The sequence below is a fragment of the Salvelinus alpinus genome, chromosome 30, assembly GCF_045679555.1.
Source record: "Salvelinus alpinus chromosome 30, SLU_Salpinus.1, whole genome shotgun sequence".
In the NCBI taxonomy this organism is placed as follows: domain Eukaryota; kingdom Metazoa; phylum Chordata; class Actinopteri; order Salmoniformes; family Salmonidae; genus Salvelinus; species Salvelinus alpinus.
In genome coordinates this window covers 46756937-46771232 of record NC_092115.1, presented here as the reverse complement: position 1 = coordinate 46771232, position 14296 = coordinate 46756937, and the positions used below count along the sequence as shown (strand labels likewise).

General features: G+C 44.1%; 1 protein-coding gene across 14 annotated transcripts in view; it reads left to right on the top strand.

Annotated features, from left to right (window-relative positions):
* Window positions 1-14296, top strand: part of LOC139559507 (unconventional myosin-IXb-like) — a 72878-nt gene that overhangs the window by 40720 nt on the left and 17862 nt on the right. For 13 of the 14 annotated variants that reach the window (XR_011671781.1, XR_011671784.1, XR_011671780.1 and 10 more), the window contains 16 exons: window positions 113-191; window positions 1456-1542; window positions 1746-1785; window positions 1969-2091; window positions 2301-2381; window positions 2983-3216; window positions 3356-3505; window positions 3737-3894; window positions 3997-4287; window positions 6039-6221; window positions 6605-6692; window positions 8990-9196; window positions 10993-11123; window positions 11243-11346; window positions 12846-13018; window positions 13525-13632. Coding sequence is in view for 9 of the 14 variants with exons in the window: in XM_071375565.1 (XP_071231666.1) it covers window positions 113-191; window positions 1456-1542; window positions 1746-1785; window positions 1969-2091; window positions 2301-2381; window positions 2983-3216; window positions 3356-3505; window positions 3737-3894; window positions 3997-4287; window positions 6039-6221; window positions 6605-6692; window positions 8990-9196; window positions 10993-11123; window positions 11243-11346; window positions 12846-13018; window positions 13525-13632 (2237 nt within the window). In the remaining 5 variants the exon portion in view is untranslated. The remainder of the gene's footprint in view (window positions 1-112; window positions 192-1455; window positions 1543-1745; window positions 1786-1968; window positions 2092-2300; window positions 2382-2982; window positions 3217-3355; window positions 3506-3736; window positions 3895-3996; window positions 4288-6038; window positions 6222-6604; window positions 6693-8989; window positions 9197-10992; window positions 11124-11242; window positions 11347-12845; window positions 13019-13524; window positions 13633-14296) is intronic. The other variant, XM_071375573.1, reaches the window with a different exon arrangement.

Sequence of the window (14296 nt, the reverse complement as noted above, 5' to 3'; positions counted from 1 at the left end):
ATAACTGGTCAAGAGTTTTTAGTTGTGAGTCTCTTGAGATATGACTTGCTACACTTTGGTGGCAACGATGATGATAAGATGACTAACATGGCAAGGCCTGTTTACTCTACAGGTCTGGTGGAACGCACCTCCCGTCGGTCCATAGGGGAACTGAAGAGGAGACCGAGCTCGGCTCTGCAGAGACTGTCCAGGCAAGGGGAGAGAGACTATGCTGCCACTCGTTACAGTTGCAACGTTATAGTTGAGCATGTTTCACCTTCATCTAAAGAGAAGAGGCAGAAGGCCTTAGTCCAGGGGTGTGCTATCGTATCCACAGAGGGCTGATGTAGGGGCAGGCTTTTGTTCCAGCCAAACGCATCAAATCAAAGTTTGTTGGTCAGATGTGCCAAATACAACAGGTGTGGACTTTACAGTGTGTGTCTTCATGTGTGTGGGAGTGTCAGTGTAGAAATAAATAATTAAGGGGGTCAATGTAAACAGTCCGGGTAGCCATTTGATTACCGGTTTGACAGTCTTATGGCTTGGGGGTAGAAGCTGTTCAGGAGCCTTTTGGTCCCAGACTTGGCATTCCGGTACCGCTTGCCGTGTGGTAGCAGAGAGAACAGTCTATGACTTCGGTGGCTGGAGTCTTTGACAATTTTTGGGGCCTTCCTCTGACACTGCCTGATATAGAGGTACTGGATGGCAGGGAGTTTGGCCCCAGTGATGTACTGGGTTGTACATGCTACCCTCTGTAGCGTCTTGCGGTCGTATGATGAGCACTTGCCATAGAAAGCGGTGATGCAGCCAGTCAAGATGCTTTCAATGGTGCAGCTGTGGAATCTTTTGAGGATCTGACGGCTCATGCCAAATCTTCTCAGGCTCCTTCACGACTGTGCTGGTGTGTTTGGACCATGATAGGTTCTGATTGATGTGGTCACCGAGGAACTTGAAGCTCTCGAACTGCTCCTCTACAGCCCCGTCGATGTTTCTTGTAGTCCACGACGAGCTCCTTGGTCCTTCCCACGTTGAGAGAGAGGACGTTATGCTGGCACCACACTGCCAGGTCTCTGACCTACTTCCTATAGGCTGTCTCATCGTTGTCAGTGATCAATCCTACCACTCGTGTCGTCGGCAATCTTAATGATGGTGTTGGAGTCGTGCGTGGCCGCAGTCGTGGGTGTACAGGAATTACAGGAGGGGACTGAGCACGCACCCCTGAGGGAGCCCCCGTGTTGAGGGTCAGCGTGACGGATGTGTTGTTGCCTACCCTCACCACCTGGGGTGGCCCGTCGGGATCCGTTTTCAGAGGGATGTGTTCAGTCCCAGGGTTCTTAGCAGCTTAGTGATGAGTTTGGAGGACACTATGGTGTTGAATGTGAACAGCAATCTCACGTAGGTGTTCCTTTTGTCCAGGTGTGGAGTGCAATAGAGATTGCGTCATCTGATTCAACTAACATGTTTCTCCACCCACAGCTCCCAACTGGACTTCTCGTTCGATCGGTCCGATGACAATCCTCTGGAGGTGATCGAGGACATCTTTGCCAACTACGAGAAAAAGAAGTAAGTGGACTGGAGGGAAAAAGCAGGAGCCAGGTTATTGATGGGGATGTTACATACTGCACATTATCAACAAGAAACTATGCTGAAAACTAGCCTGCTGTAGCCAACTCTATCATTGTCAAGCCATGAATACATAACAATTGTCATCCATCTTGCCTGTAAAATCCAGGTCACCACCATCTCTCTGTCTTTTCTCCCCATAGGAAGAGCAAGGCCAGCAAGCACAAGCAGCTCATTCCTACGGTAATGTATTAGTAGTTTCTTGGGTCTTTTTATTGGTTTATGTTACTTCTGTACTGTCTTTACAGTTCACATAGACTGGACAGTCTCCTGACCCTATGTATAAGCATATTACAATACTGTGTCATTGTAGTTGTGTAACAATGTGTGGTGATGATTGATTGATTGATGTAGTACGTCCTACAGAATCTGATGAACACTCGGTCCCTGAAGCACATCGTCGGCCTGACGCTCCATGACCGCGCCTCCCGCTCTCTGCTCCACCCACATCAGAGGAAGAAAACACCCAGCATCAGCGCTCAGTTCCAGGTCTGCTTGCCCAACACACACGCAGGCCGCATGCACACACACATGCAGGCACACACACCAGCCTCCTCCCACTGAGAGCTGACCAGAACAATGAGCTTGTCTTAGCATTGTGTGTATGTCATTAAAACTCCATTAAAGATCACTAATGGAGGCTGTAAACAGCATTCCCTCAGCTAACTGGTGTGATATATTGTAATGTTATTCTGCAGGCGTCTCTCAATAAGCTGCTGGAGACTGTGGGGAAAGCAGAGCCTTTCTTCATCCGCTGTATCCGTTCCAATGCTGAGAAGGTAGGATTACATGTACTGTATAAAGATTGTCTATGTCTGTCCCTTAAAGAAAAGGTCACATCATTTTACGTGAAATTTCACATGTGATTATTTTTTTTGAGCACTTCACATGTGGTCACGTGAAATTCATGTGGTTTTTCCGTAAGGGAATACCTAGGACGATACAGTAGTTACCAGGGTTGGGGTCAATTCCATTTAAATTAAGAAAGTAAACCAAATTCCAATTCAGAATTTTTCTATTTGAAAAGCATTGAAGAGAATTTGAATTTGTGTACTTCCTGAATTGAACCCAACCCTTATATTTATTTGCATAATGGCAATTTTAGCACAGGGGTTTTCAAATTTCCTCCGGGACCCCCAGACATATCACAATTTTGTATCCCTAAACTAGCACACCTGATTCACCTAGTCAATGGCTTGATGATTACTTGACAAGTTGAATCAGGTTAGCTGGCTCTGGGAATATTTCAAAAACATGGAATGTCTGGGGTCCCCGAGGAACGGTTTGAAAACCCCTGATTTAGCAGACGCTTAAGTCACTACTGATGACAGAATTTCTCTGTTTAATGCATTGGGATGCAACTCTTTGTGTTCCTTGTAGAAGGAGATGCTGTTTGACAATGCTCTGGTGCAACAGCAGCTGAGGTGCACAGGCATGTTGGAGACGGTACGCATCCAGAAGTCTGGCTACAACGCCAAGTTCACCTTCGCGGAGTTCCTAGAGCAGTTCAAAGTGTTGCTGCCTAAAGAAGCCACCACAGCACCAGAGGACATAGCTAACCTGCTGCAGAAGATGGGCCTAGGACAGAGCACGTACCAGATTGGGAAAACCAAGGTAACACTTTACATCATAGCCATTATAGCCTCCATAGAAAAGCTGAAAAGTGATTAGTAATTCTTGCTTAAACAACTAAAATCATCATTTGACTTTATATTAAACATGTAGTCCCATCTAAATGTCCTTTTTCTCCCAGGTGTTCCTGAAGGAGAGGGAGAAGCAGCATCTCCAGGACACCCTGAACAAGGAAGTGATGCGTCACATCATCATCCTGCAGCGCTGGTTCAGGGCCTGTCTCAGCAGGAGCCACTTCCTCTACAAGAAAGACGCCGCCATCAGAATACAGGTTTGTACCTATATGGCAGAAACCATGATCACACTGGTAACTATTGATTAAAATCACAACAACGTGTACAAGACCGATCCCAGCCCTTGTAAAATAATTTTCAGGGAGCGCTGTATAGAAAGCCCCTGTGTGATAGGGTAAGATTAATGTATTTTTACAGCGGTGAGGCTACTGTGTCCTAGCCCAATTTCCCCTCGGAGATAACAAAGTTGATCTCATCTTCTCCTATAGCGATGTTGGCGTGCGTTCCGGGCGGACACCAGATGCCGTGCGGCCACAGTGATCCAGGCAGCGTGGCGAGGCTCTCGGAAGAGGACCGACTACCTGAGAAAGAGGAACAGCATCAAGAAGATGCAGACACTGCTCAGGAACAAACGAGGTCCAAACAGGTACTAAGACTCATCTTTTTATATCCTAAAAATGTACAATAGAACTTTGAACTTCAGGGCCCTGAGTTTTTCTGACCAGCACAAATCTGACCCTACTTCTAGCTCAATGGCTGAGGTAGAGAAGCCCACACCTCCCCAGCTACCTTCCAAGCCCCAGCCCCCGCCCAAGCTGCAGCCCAAGCACCATACCCAGCACCAGAGAAGCCTGGAGAGGAAGGAGCTGAGGAGGCAGCACAGTTTGGAACCAAGCCCCAATAGGAGCCTCCACCCAGGCCCAGAGGTTAACAGACAGCAGGCTACCCAGAGGAACACAGAATCGAAGAAGAGAGAGGGTAGAGGCTTTCCACCTCTCAGCAGACCTCTCTCCCTTCCCCTAGACCTCAAGGCTGGCAGGTACGATTCTCTCCCATCCCTCACCTCTCTCCCGCTCACCCCATCCTTCACCTCTGACCTATCCACTGTGATAGCTGATGTGTGGTGACCTTTATGGTGCAGAATGGCTGCCATGGCAGTGGCATCCCCCAGGTGGTTGCTCTCTACATATTGGTAGTGGATGAAGTGAGTGCCCAGTCTCCCACCCACCTCAATGCAAGTTAAGTGTTTTTAGCACCTGCTGAAAAATATTATGTAAATGTCTTATTATTCAATGTAAAGTGTTTTGTTAGGTGGAAAAGCACCATACCATTCAAACGTTTGGACACCTACTCATTCAAGGGTTTTTCTTTATTTTACTATTTTCTACTTTAGAGAATAATAGTGAAGACGTCAAAACTGTGAAATAACACATTTTATATTTGAGCTTCTTCAAAGTAGCCACCTTTTTCCCTTGATGACAGCTTTGCACAGTCTTGGCATTCTCTCAACCAGCTTCACATGGAATGCTTTTCCAACAGTCTTGAAGGAGTTCCCACATATGCTGAGCACTTGTTGGATGCTTTTCCTTCACTCTGCGGTCCAACTCATCCCAAACCATCTCAATTGGGTTAAGGTTGGGTGATTGTGGAGGCCATCTAATCCAGCACTCCATCACTCTCCTTCTTGGTCAAATAGCTCTTACACAGCCTGGAGGTGTTTTGGGTCATTGTCCTGTTGAAAAACAAATGATAGTCCCACTAAGTGCAAACCAGATGGGATGGCGCATCGCTGCAGAATGCTGTGGTAACCATGCTGGTTAAGTCTGCCTTGAATTCTAAATAAATCAGACAATGTCACCAGCTAGGCACTCCCACACCATCACACCTCCTCCATGCTTCACGGTGGGAACCACACATGCTGAGATCATCCGTTCACCTACTCTGCGTCTCACAAAGACACGGCGGTTGGAACCAAAAATCTCAAATTTGGACTCATCAGACCAAAGGACAGATTTCCACCGGTCTAATGTCCATTGCTCTTTTTTTTCTTGGCCCAAGCAAGACTCTTCTTCGTATTGGTGTCCTTTGGTAGTGGTTTCTTTGCAGCAATTCGACCATGAAGGCCTGATTCACGCAGTCTCCTCTGAAGAGTTGATGTTGAGATGTGTCTGTTACTTGAACTCTGTGAAGCATTTATATGGCTGCAATCTGAGGCTGGTAACTCTAATGAACTTATCCTCTGCAGCAGAGGTTATTCTTTGTCTTCCTTTCCTGTGCCGGTCCTCATGAGAGCCAGTTTCATCATAGAGCTTGATGGTTTTTGCGACTGCACTTGAAGAAACGTTCAAAGTTCTTGAAATGTTCCAGATTGACTGACCTTCATGTCTTAAAGTAATGATGGACTGTCGTTTCTCTTTGCATATTTGAGCTGTTCTTGCCATAATATGGACTTGGTCTTTTACCAAATAGGGCTGTCTTCTGTACACCATCCCTACCTTGTCACAACACAATTGATTGGCTCAAACCGATTAAGAAGGAAATGAATTCCACAAATTAACTTAACAAGGCACACCTGTTAATTGAAATGCATTCCAGGTGACCTACCTCATGAAGCTGGTTGAGAGAATGCCAAGAGTGTGCAAAGCTGTCAAGGCAAAGGGTGCCTACTTTGAAGAATCTAAAATATACAATGTAGAAAATAGCAAAAATAAAGAAAAACCCTTGATTGAGTAGGGGTGTCAACTTTTGACTGGTACTGTAAATCCAATCCATATTATGTTTTTTTAACAGGGATGGAGAGGGGGCGCTCACCAGCCTGTCCCCTTACACAGGCACCCTGGAGCGCTACTCCCACTTGGAGGATATCAAGGAGCATGCAAAGAGGTGGAAGAGCAGGAGGGAGGGAAGACATCCGGAGGACTCCAGCCCTGAGATCCAGCGGCCCAGGGATAAACGCATGGCGGGGTTGCTGCTGTATGACATATTATTATGTGATGTTATCATAATGTTATGTCCAGTGGTGAAGTGGAGAGTAAACGCCATTTATGCACCGGTGTTGACTCACCTATTGCGGGAAAAGGCATTGAAAGTATAGGGAGTGTTACTTTACTCACCGCGGACATTGTTTACCCACCTATTTTCTTACCGCTACATCACTGGTTAGGTCATGTCTTAGTGTTTCTCTCAACCAAGACCCTTCAATGTCCCCTCAATATGATCTTGGATCACTAGGTAGATATATATCAAGTTGTTTCTTTCCCCATTCTCTGATGTATCTTTCTTTCATCAATATCTTCTAGCAATGTCTTGAATTCTAACAGAGTTTACAGTTGACATATTTCTATCTCTTAACTCAGGAACCGAGGGAAGTCTATCTCGCTGGACAACGTGTCCAAGCTAAGCTCCTCAGGGTCAGGCTCGGACAGCTCTTCCTCCATTACTGAGGTACTACTACTCTACTATTGTTCCTTCATACACGTTAGATATGTACTACTGAGGTATTCTTTTCTCGTAATGTAGTTATTACTATTACACTACTACACCATTACGTATCACAGCTCTCCCTCTGCCACTGAGGTACTCTGGTCTCATACTGTATGTGACTGTCATTAATGTTATTCTATTGCCTCATTACTTATCACACACACAGGTACAGTTGATGTCGTAAGTTGACATACACCTTAGCCAAATACATTTAAACTCAGTTTTTCAAAATTCCTGACATTTTAATCCTGGTAAAAATTCACTGTCTTAGGTCAGTTAGGATCACCGCTTTATTTTAAGAATGTGAAATGTCAGAATTATAGTAGAGAGAATTATTTATTTCATCACATTCCCAGTGGGTCAGAAGTTTACATACATTCAATAACATTTTACATTTACATTTTAGTCATTTAGCAGACGCTCTTATCCAGAGCGACTTACAGTAGAGTGCATACATTTTATTACATTTTTTTTTTAACATACTGAGACAAGGATATCCCTACCGGCCAAGAGCAGACGCTCTTATCCAGAGCGACTTACAGTAGAGTGCATACATTTTATTACATTTTTTACATACTGAGACAAGGATATCCCTACCGGCCAAACCCTCCCTACCGGCCAAACCCTCCCTAACCCGGACAACGCTATGCCAATTGTGCGTCGCCCCACGGATCTCCCGGTTGCGGCCGGCTGCGACAGAGCCTGGGCGCGAACCCAGCCCAGCCTGGGCGTGAACCCAGAGACTCTGGTGGCGAAGCTAGCACTGCGATGCAGTGCCCTAGACCACTGCACCACCCAATAAGTATTTGGTAGCATTTCCTTTAAATTGTTTAACTTGGGTCAAACGTTTCGGGTAGCCTTCCACAAGCTTCCCACAATAAGATGGGTGAATTTTGGTCCATTCATCCTGACAGAGCTGGTGTAACTGAGTCAGGTTTGTAGGCCTCCTTGCTCGCACACGCTTTTTCAGTTCTGCCGACACATTTTCTATAGGATTGAGGTCAGAGCTTTGTGCCACTCCAATACCTTGACTTTGTTGTCCTTAAGCCATTTTGCCACAACTTTGGAAGTATGCTTGGGGTCATTGTCCATTTGGAAGACCCATTTGCGACCAAGCTTTAACTTCCTGACTGATGTCTTGAGATGTTGCTTCAATATATCCACATACATTTCCTGCCCCATCTACTTTGTGAAGTGCACCAGTCCCTCCTGCAGCAAAGCACCCCCACAACGTGATGCTGACACCCCCGTGCTTCACGGTTGGGATGGTGTTCTTCGGCTTGCAAGCCTCCCCCTTTTACCTCCAAACATAACGATGGTCATTATGGCCAAACTGTTCTATTTTTGTTTCATCAGACCAGAGGATATTTCTCCAAAAAGTACTATCTTTGTCCCCATGTACAGACTGTAGTCTGGCTTTTTTATGGCGGTTTTGGAGCAGTGGCATCTTCCTTGCTGAGTGGCGTTTCAGGTTATGTCGATATAGGACTCGTGTAAACTTCTAACCCACTGGAATTGTGATTAAGTGAAATAATCTGTTTGTAAACAATTGTTGGAAAAATTACTTGTGTCATGCACAAAGTAGATGTCCTAACCAACTTGCCAAAACTATAGTTTGTTAACTAAAATTAAGAAATTTGTGGAGTGGTTGAAAAATGAGTTTTATCATACTTGCCCAAACCTACATGTTCCCGCAGTATCCAAACTCATCTTGTTTGTTCTCAATTTAAAAAATATCTAACTTATCATTTGGATATTTCTAGGGCTTGTTATACTTTATGCCAATTGTTCTGTTTTATCTGTAGCCCACATTTTTTCAATACTTAAATAATAATGCCTTTGATTCATCCACTGTCTTAATGATCATGTGATTTCCAGGTTTTAAAGTGAAATTTAAAAAAGATTCTACTTCATATTCATCATCTCCAGCACCACCAACATATGAAGTAAAACATTTTTAAAAAAGAATATTCCCAATTAGGGAACGTTTTTAAATTTTTTATTACTGATGACAAAAGAATGGTCCAACCCACTGCACCCTCATATGCCATGTCTTGAAATAGTTGGATTAAAAGTAAACTTACATTGTAAATCTTCTGATAGCCACTTTCTAACTCTTAAGAAAATTCTACATGCTACCACCTGTTTCAAAATGTATTTTTCCCATTTTGTTCCTACTGAACACAACCCTTGGACAGTGAGGGGTCTCTCAGTCCCTCAACTCACCCGTGCCTCTTGACCTCTCCTGGCCACCATAGGTCAGGGTGCGCTCCTGCAAGCGGCCCAATCACAAGCGGAGGTTAGCCTACGCCCGCAGCGGGCTGATGTTTAACCTTAAGGGGTCCCAGGAGAGCGAGTTTTGGAGCTTCCCCCTCCCCCCCATGAGCCCCTCACCGGGGGTCAGTGGCATGGGCCAGTCCAACCAATCAGAGGTCAACATCTGTCCACGCAAACCTGAGGTCCAGGTACCAACCGGCCTGACAATGGAAAACTACGGGCCCTGGCACTGCACGCTGACTGACTCTTGCTGTGCATGCACTGCAGGCTTTGTGTATGTTAAGACAGGGTCTCATCTCCGCTCGTCTCACAGTGCCCGGCTGGATGGGTCTGCAATGTTCTACAGTGTTCTGCGGGTTCTATATACTGGCTTCTCTTCTTAAGGCCAGGGAAAGACCCAGAAAACAGAGCTAGTCACAACCATGAACCATCCACCTAAACACAGTGGCTGGATGGCTCTGGCTGCTGCAGCTTGTTTCTGACCTTTTTTGTCACAATGTTGAGGCAACACCATCAAAACCATGTACAGTTCACATCCCAGTGATACAAGTTCAATGTTATGGGAGTAGTACCGGTAATGGGATTAGTTCCCCAGTTGTCCTTGTGTGTATTCCCTCTTGGTAGAGAGAGAGAATAATTGTTTTGTTCTACAAACTATAGCCTCTCATATAGCACACAGGTTTGTGGCAATCAAGATACACAATGATAACTAATATTTTAGTCTGGGATGGTCATTGCTGCCCTCAATTGGCTACAGCAAAAAAGGTCATAGATCAGGCGGAGGTTAGGCTCATGATGCTGCGGAAGGTGTAAACATGGGTTAAGAGGGAGTTTCCACCGTATTCCTTTATCTCATTCCATTCCTTTGACGTCCATGGTGGGAGATTACTGTAAGAGAGCACTCTTCGGGGAGCAGGAAGGGGGAGAGACTGAACTCGGCTATGGGTGTGGTGGCTGCAGGCAGACAGGCGTTCCTGCTGGGGAATGGGTACTAACCAATGATGTATATACATCCGTGATTGATTATGCTATGTATTGGCCAATGAGCGGCTTTGAAGCCATTGGCCGCCACATTGGTACTCCTCAGAAGGAGCAGTCCTCCATAGGAATGAATGGAATTCTACAGTATTTCAATCAAATGTTTCAAGGACCAAATACCTGTATTTAAGTATTTCTTTGTTGTAGTGGGGACAGTAGCATTAGTACTCTCTAAAAATGATACTTTAAGGAAAATGTTGAAATATATTTTTAGTTTATTTTTATGTTCATTTCACATAATATAATTTTAAAGAATGCTTTAAAGCTAGAAATCCGCAGCTAAAACAATAACTAAGCGGCCACTCGGCCTTTGTTTTGGTAAAAAAGCGGAGGGATCGATGCTATGAATGCAATGACTGATCATTGAGGTAATTGTTTTTTTTAACCATGTTTTGAGGATGTACAGTGTTTGTTTACATTTAACTTGTTTACAAACATTGAAGTAAAAAAAAAAAGCTTATGCTGGGTTATGATGGCGTACGACAGTTGAACTAAGCTCAAGGAGGCATTTATAAGGTATATTCTTCAACAACAAAAAACATCAAGAATCAATGGGTTTATCATTCATTTATAATGTATGTAGCAACTAAGAATTCTCAAAAACGAATGTAGACATTAAAGGCATTTTTATAACTTCAAAAATATTTTTTACAATGGAGGAAAAATGGCTGCACAAAAATGGCTGCGCACTGGCTTCAAAACATCACTCCCTACAGTCATCTAGGGTTTATAAACATCATTGGAACTAACTAACTAACTGGTGTGGCTGGGCCTGGGAGTTTTGCTGGGGAAATGGCATGACATCTGTTCTCAATATTTTCTTACTATCTAGGCACAATCATTCCCCACATGTTACCAGTTAATAATGATGTATCTGATTTGCCCCCAGCATGGTTGTTGTCTCATGTCATACAATCTTAGATGTTCAGTAATTGTTTTCCCTCAGTTTCAGAAATCTTCAGATATTACCACGAATGTTGGAAGGTTCAGCCTCCCAGCCAGGAGTACCAATGAGAGCCAGGAGTACCAATCAATCATCAAAGACTACAGTCAATCCCAACCGGCCACATTTGAGAGGTAAAGGCGGGAGGCTGTAAACCATCATTTATTTGTTTTTTAGTTATTTCCTGCATATTGAATGGAGATGATACTGTGTTCTTTGTCATGGTTAAATGTTATCCTTTTGTGTTCCACAGGTTTGGATTTTTCAGTAAGATTAGGAAGAAATGGCCCAATAGAGAGGCTCAGCCACCTGAGTACGGGAAGGGGACTAATGCGAATACACAATCTGAAAAAGAAGGTACTGTAGTCCTTCCCCCTACAGCAAACTGCTCACTGTGCCTTCCAGCTTTAGGGCTCTATTTTAGGCTGGCGTTAAGGTGGCGCTAGTGTCAAACGCACATTAGTTTGCAAGTTCATCATGTAAAAACTGGAGCCCTGCATTTTCCAGCCTGAATGCCAGGTTTGGCAATTTACCTGTCTTATATCAGCTCGCTTTCGCTCAGATGGGCAGGGTGGAAATATTTGCGGTGTGTCCTTAAAAACATGATCCAAATTGGTAATTTCAGGCAGCGCTGATAGGGATATTTAAGGCCAACCAAAAGCTGGTTCTAGCGGTAACAAAGTTGGTTATGACATGAATTTTGACAGCGAAAACTCAGCCTATCCAGCTGTGACGCACACTGCCCATATGCGCATGGAACAAGAGTAGACTAATGTGCTTTTGGTGCCTGTAGACTTCGTATTTAGAAAGAAAAAAAGTGTTTACCCCATTTTCGGTTTATTTGATAAAAAACAAACCATAGCCTCCCCTCCTCTCAATTAAGGTTGTTTTTGTCTGCCCAATGTAATCTGGAAGTAGTCAAGACTGTTGATAAAGGGTTTAACTCCTGAGACCACTTGGAAGTAAATCTTAATCACCAAAGCTTTATTAAAATATCACGTTTGAGAGGAATCAAACAGTGAGCTGAAATTAACCTTTTTATCTATGCATTGTAGACAGTCCCACATTATTTTAGCCATGCAGGTCCATTTTGGATGTGCGTAAAAACCCTCCATAATGTGTTGTTTTTAATATTATATGCCCACGGGGAGAAATGATGGTGCCTGTAAGTGTGACATAGCCTATTTAAAACAAGTTGTTGTTTTGATTAGAATTAGTTATTTTTAGGCCGTAACTATAATGAATTTAATGTTGCTTATTGACAATGTTTGGCATGTCCATGCTCAGCCATAATGAAATGTACAGTAGGCCTAGACCCTATTTCAGTGTGAATGCTATTGAAGACATACAATTACTTAGAACAATATGGACTGCAAATGGGTTCAAGTTAACCTATTTAGCAAAGAGGGGATAGGTCTACATTTAGTTTCTGTAAGCCATTTAACAAACTATAACAGACTTACATTGAAATTGGAGTTGATTCCAAGGCAATACATAAATGATTGTAAACACACAATCTGAAACAACCACATATTTTGCCATGGAGCACGTTCTGATTGGCCAGTGAGGGGCCAAGCCTCGACACACCCACACCTTGCTTATTCATCAAAACCCAGCCCTTTTGTGCCAACGTCAGCAAGTGCACCGATAATTTTGACACACCCCTGGACCTGTAGCGTTACCGGTATCGTTTAGATTTAACATTGCATTAGGTTTGTTAAAATAGAGCCCAATGACTGATACATTTTTTAGTGCCTTTCAAATCGTGTCTCTTTACTACCATCTAGTGGTCAATGGTATAATCTCAACCACATGTCCCCTCTAAAAGCACACACACATCCTTCCCTTACCTACAGCCATCTCTCCATACTCCTACCCCTTGTCGTCCGAGGGCAGCGGGCAGCCTCATAACCCCACCATCAGGATCAGCCAAGCCTCGAGAGTTTCTGAGAAGTGGAATGCTTCTCTGGAACGGGAGATCACCAACACCAACGAGCTCCGAAACCTGGACGAGTTCCTGGGGAACCAGGTGGGATACCTGTCTTTCACTCACCTGGTATTCACATCAGGCTTAGGAGTTAGCCCTATTGCAACTGCATATTGTTTTATAAAAAAACAGTATCGTACTGCCTATTGGTTAATTAGGATGTGTTTTAGTCTTCAGAGTTTTTCAAGAGCAGTTATTGACTGACTAAGATCGCCCTGTCTTTCATTCACCATCTTTCTTTCTCACTCATTGACACACTCACATGTGTACTAATAATTCTGAGACATGGCGCTATAGGCGTCTATAGACTTAGTGCACTAACATTTTCCTTCACGTGCTTGGTTACTTGCATGTTCTTGCAGTGCATCTTTATAACATACCGATCTGAACACGTAGTCAGGGCCATTTTGAATGATAGATAATGATACATGTAGAGATCCATAAATAAGAATTTGTTCTTAACTGACTTAGTTAAATAAAGTTTTTTTTTTTTTTTTTTTTTATGTAACAAAAAAATCCATGTAACTTCATACCCACCATCTCTCCAGGTAAATGAGCTGCGTACAAGGGCGAAGGAGCTGTCAGCGACAGAGAGCATCTTCCTCACAGCCACCATGCAGCTCAGAGAGACCATCAAGGGCATGTACTCCGTCTCGGTGAGTATACAAGTCTATCCACCGGACTGATCAAATCAAATGTATTTATATAGCCCTTCTTACATCAGCTGATATCTCAAAGTGCTGTACAGAAACCCAGCCTAAAACCCCAAACAGAAAGCAATGCAGGTGTAGAAGCACGGTGGCTAGGAAAAACTCCCTAGAAAGGCCAAAACCTAGGAAGAAACCTAGAGAGGAACCAGGCTATGAGGGGTGGCCAGTCCTCGTCTGGCTGTGCCGGGTGGAGATTATAACAGAACATGGCCAAGATGTTCAAATGTTCATAGATGACCAGCATGGTCAAATAATAATAATCACAGTAGTTGTCGAGGGTGCAGCAAGTCAGCACTTCAGGAGTAAATGTCAGTTGGCTTTTCATAGCCGATCATTAAGAGTATCTCTACCGCTCCTGCTGTCTCTAGAGAGTTGAAAACAGCAGGTCTGGGACAGGTAGCACGTCCGGTGAACAGGATAGGGTTCCAAAGCCGCAGGCAGAACAGTTGAAACTGGAGCAGCAGCAGGGCCAGGTGGACTGGGGACAGCAAGGAGTCATCATGCCAGGTAGTCCTGAGGCATGGTCCTAGGGCACAGGTCCTCCGAGAGAGAGAAAGATAGAGAGAAAGAGAGAATTAGAGAGAGCATACTTAAATTCACACAGGACACC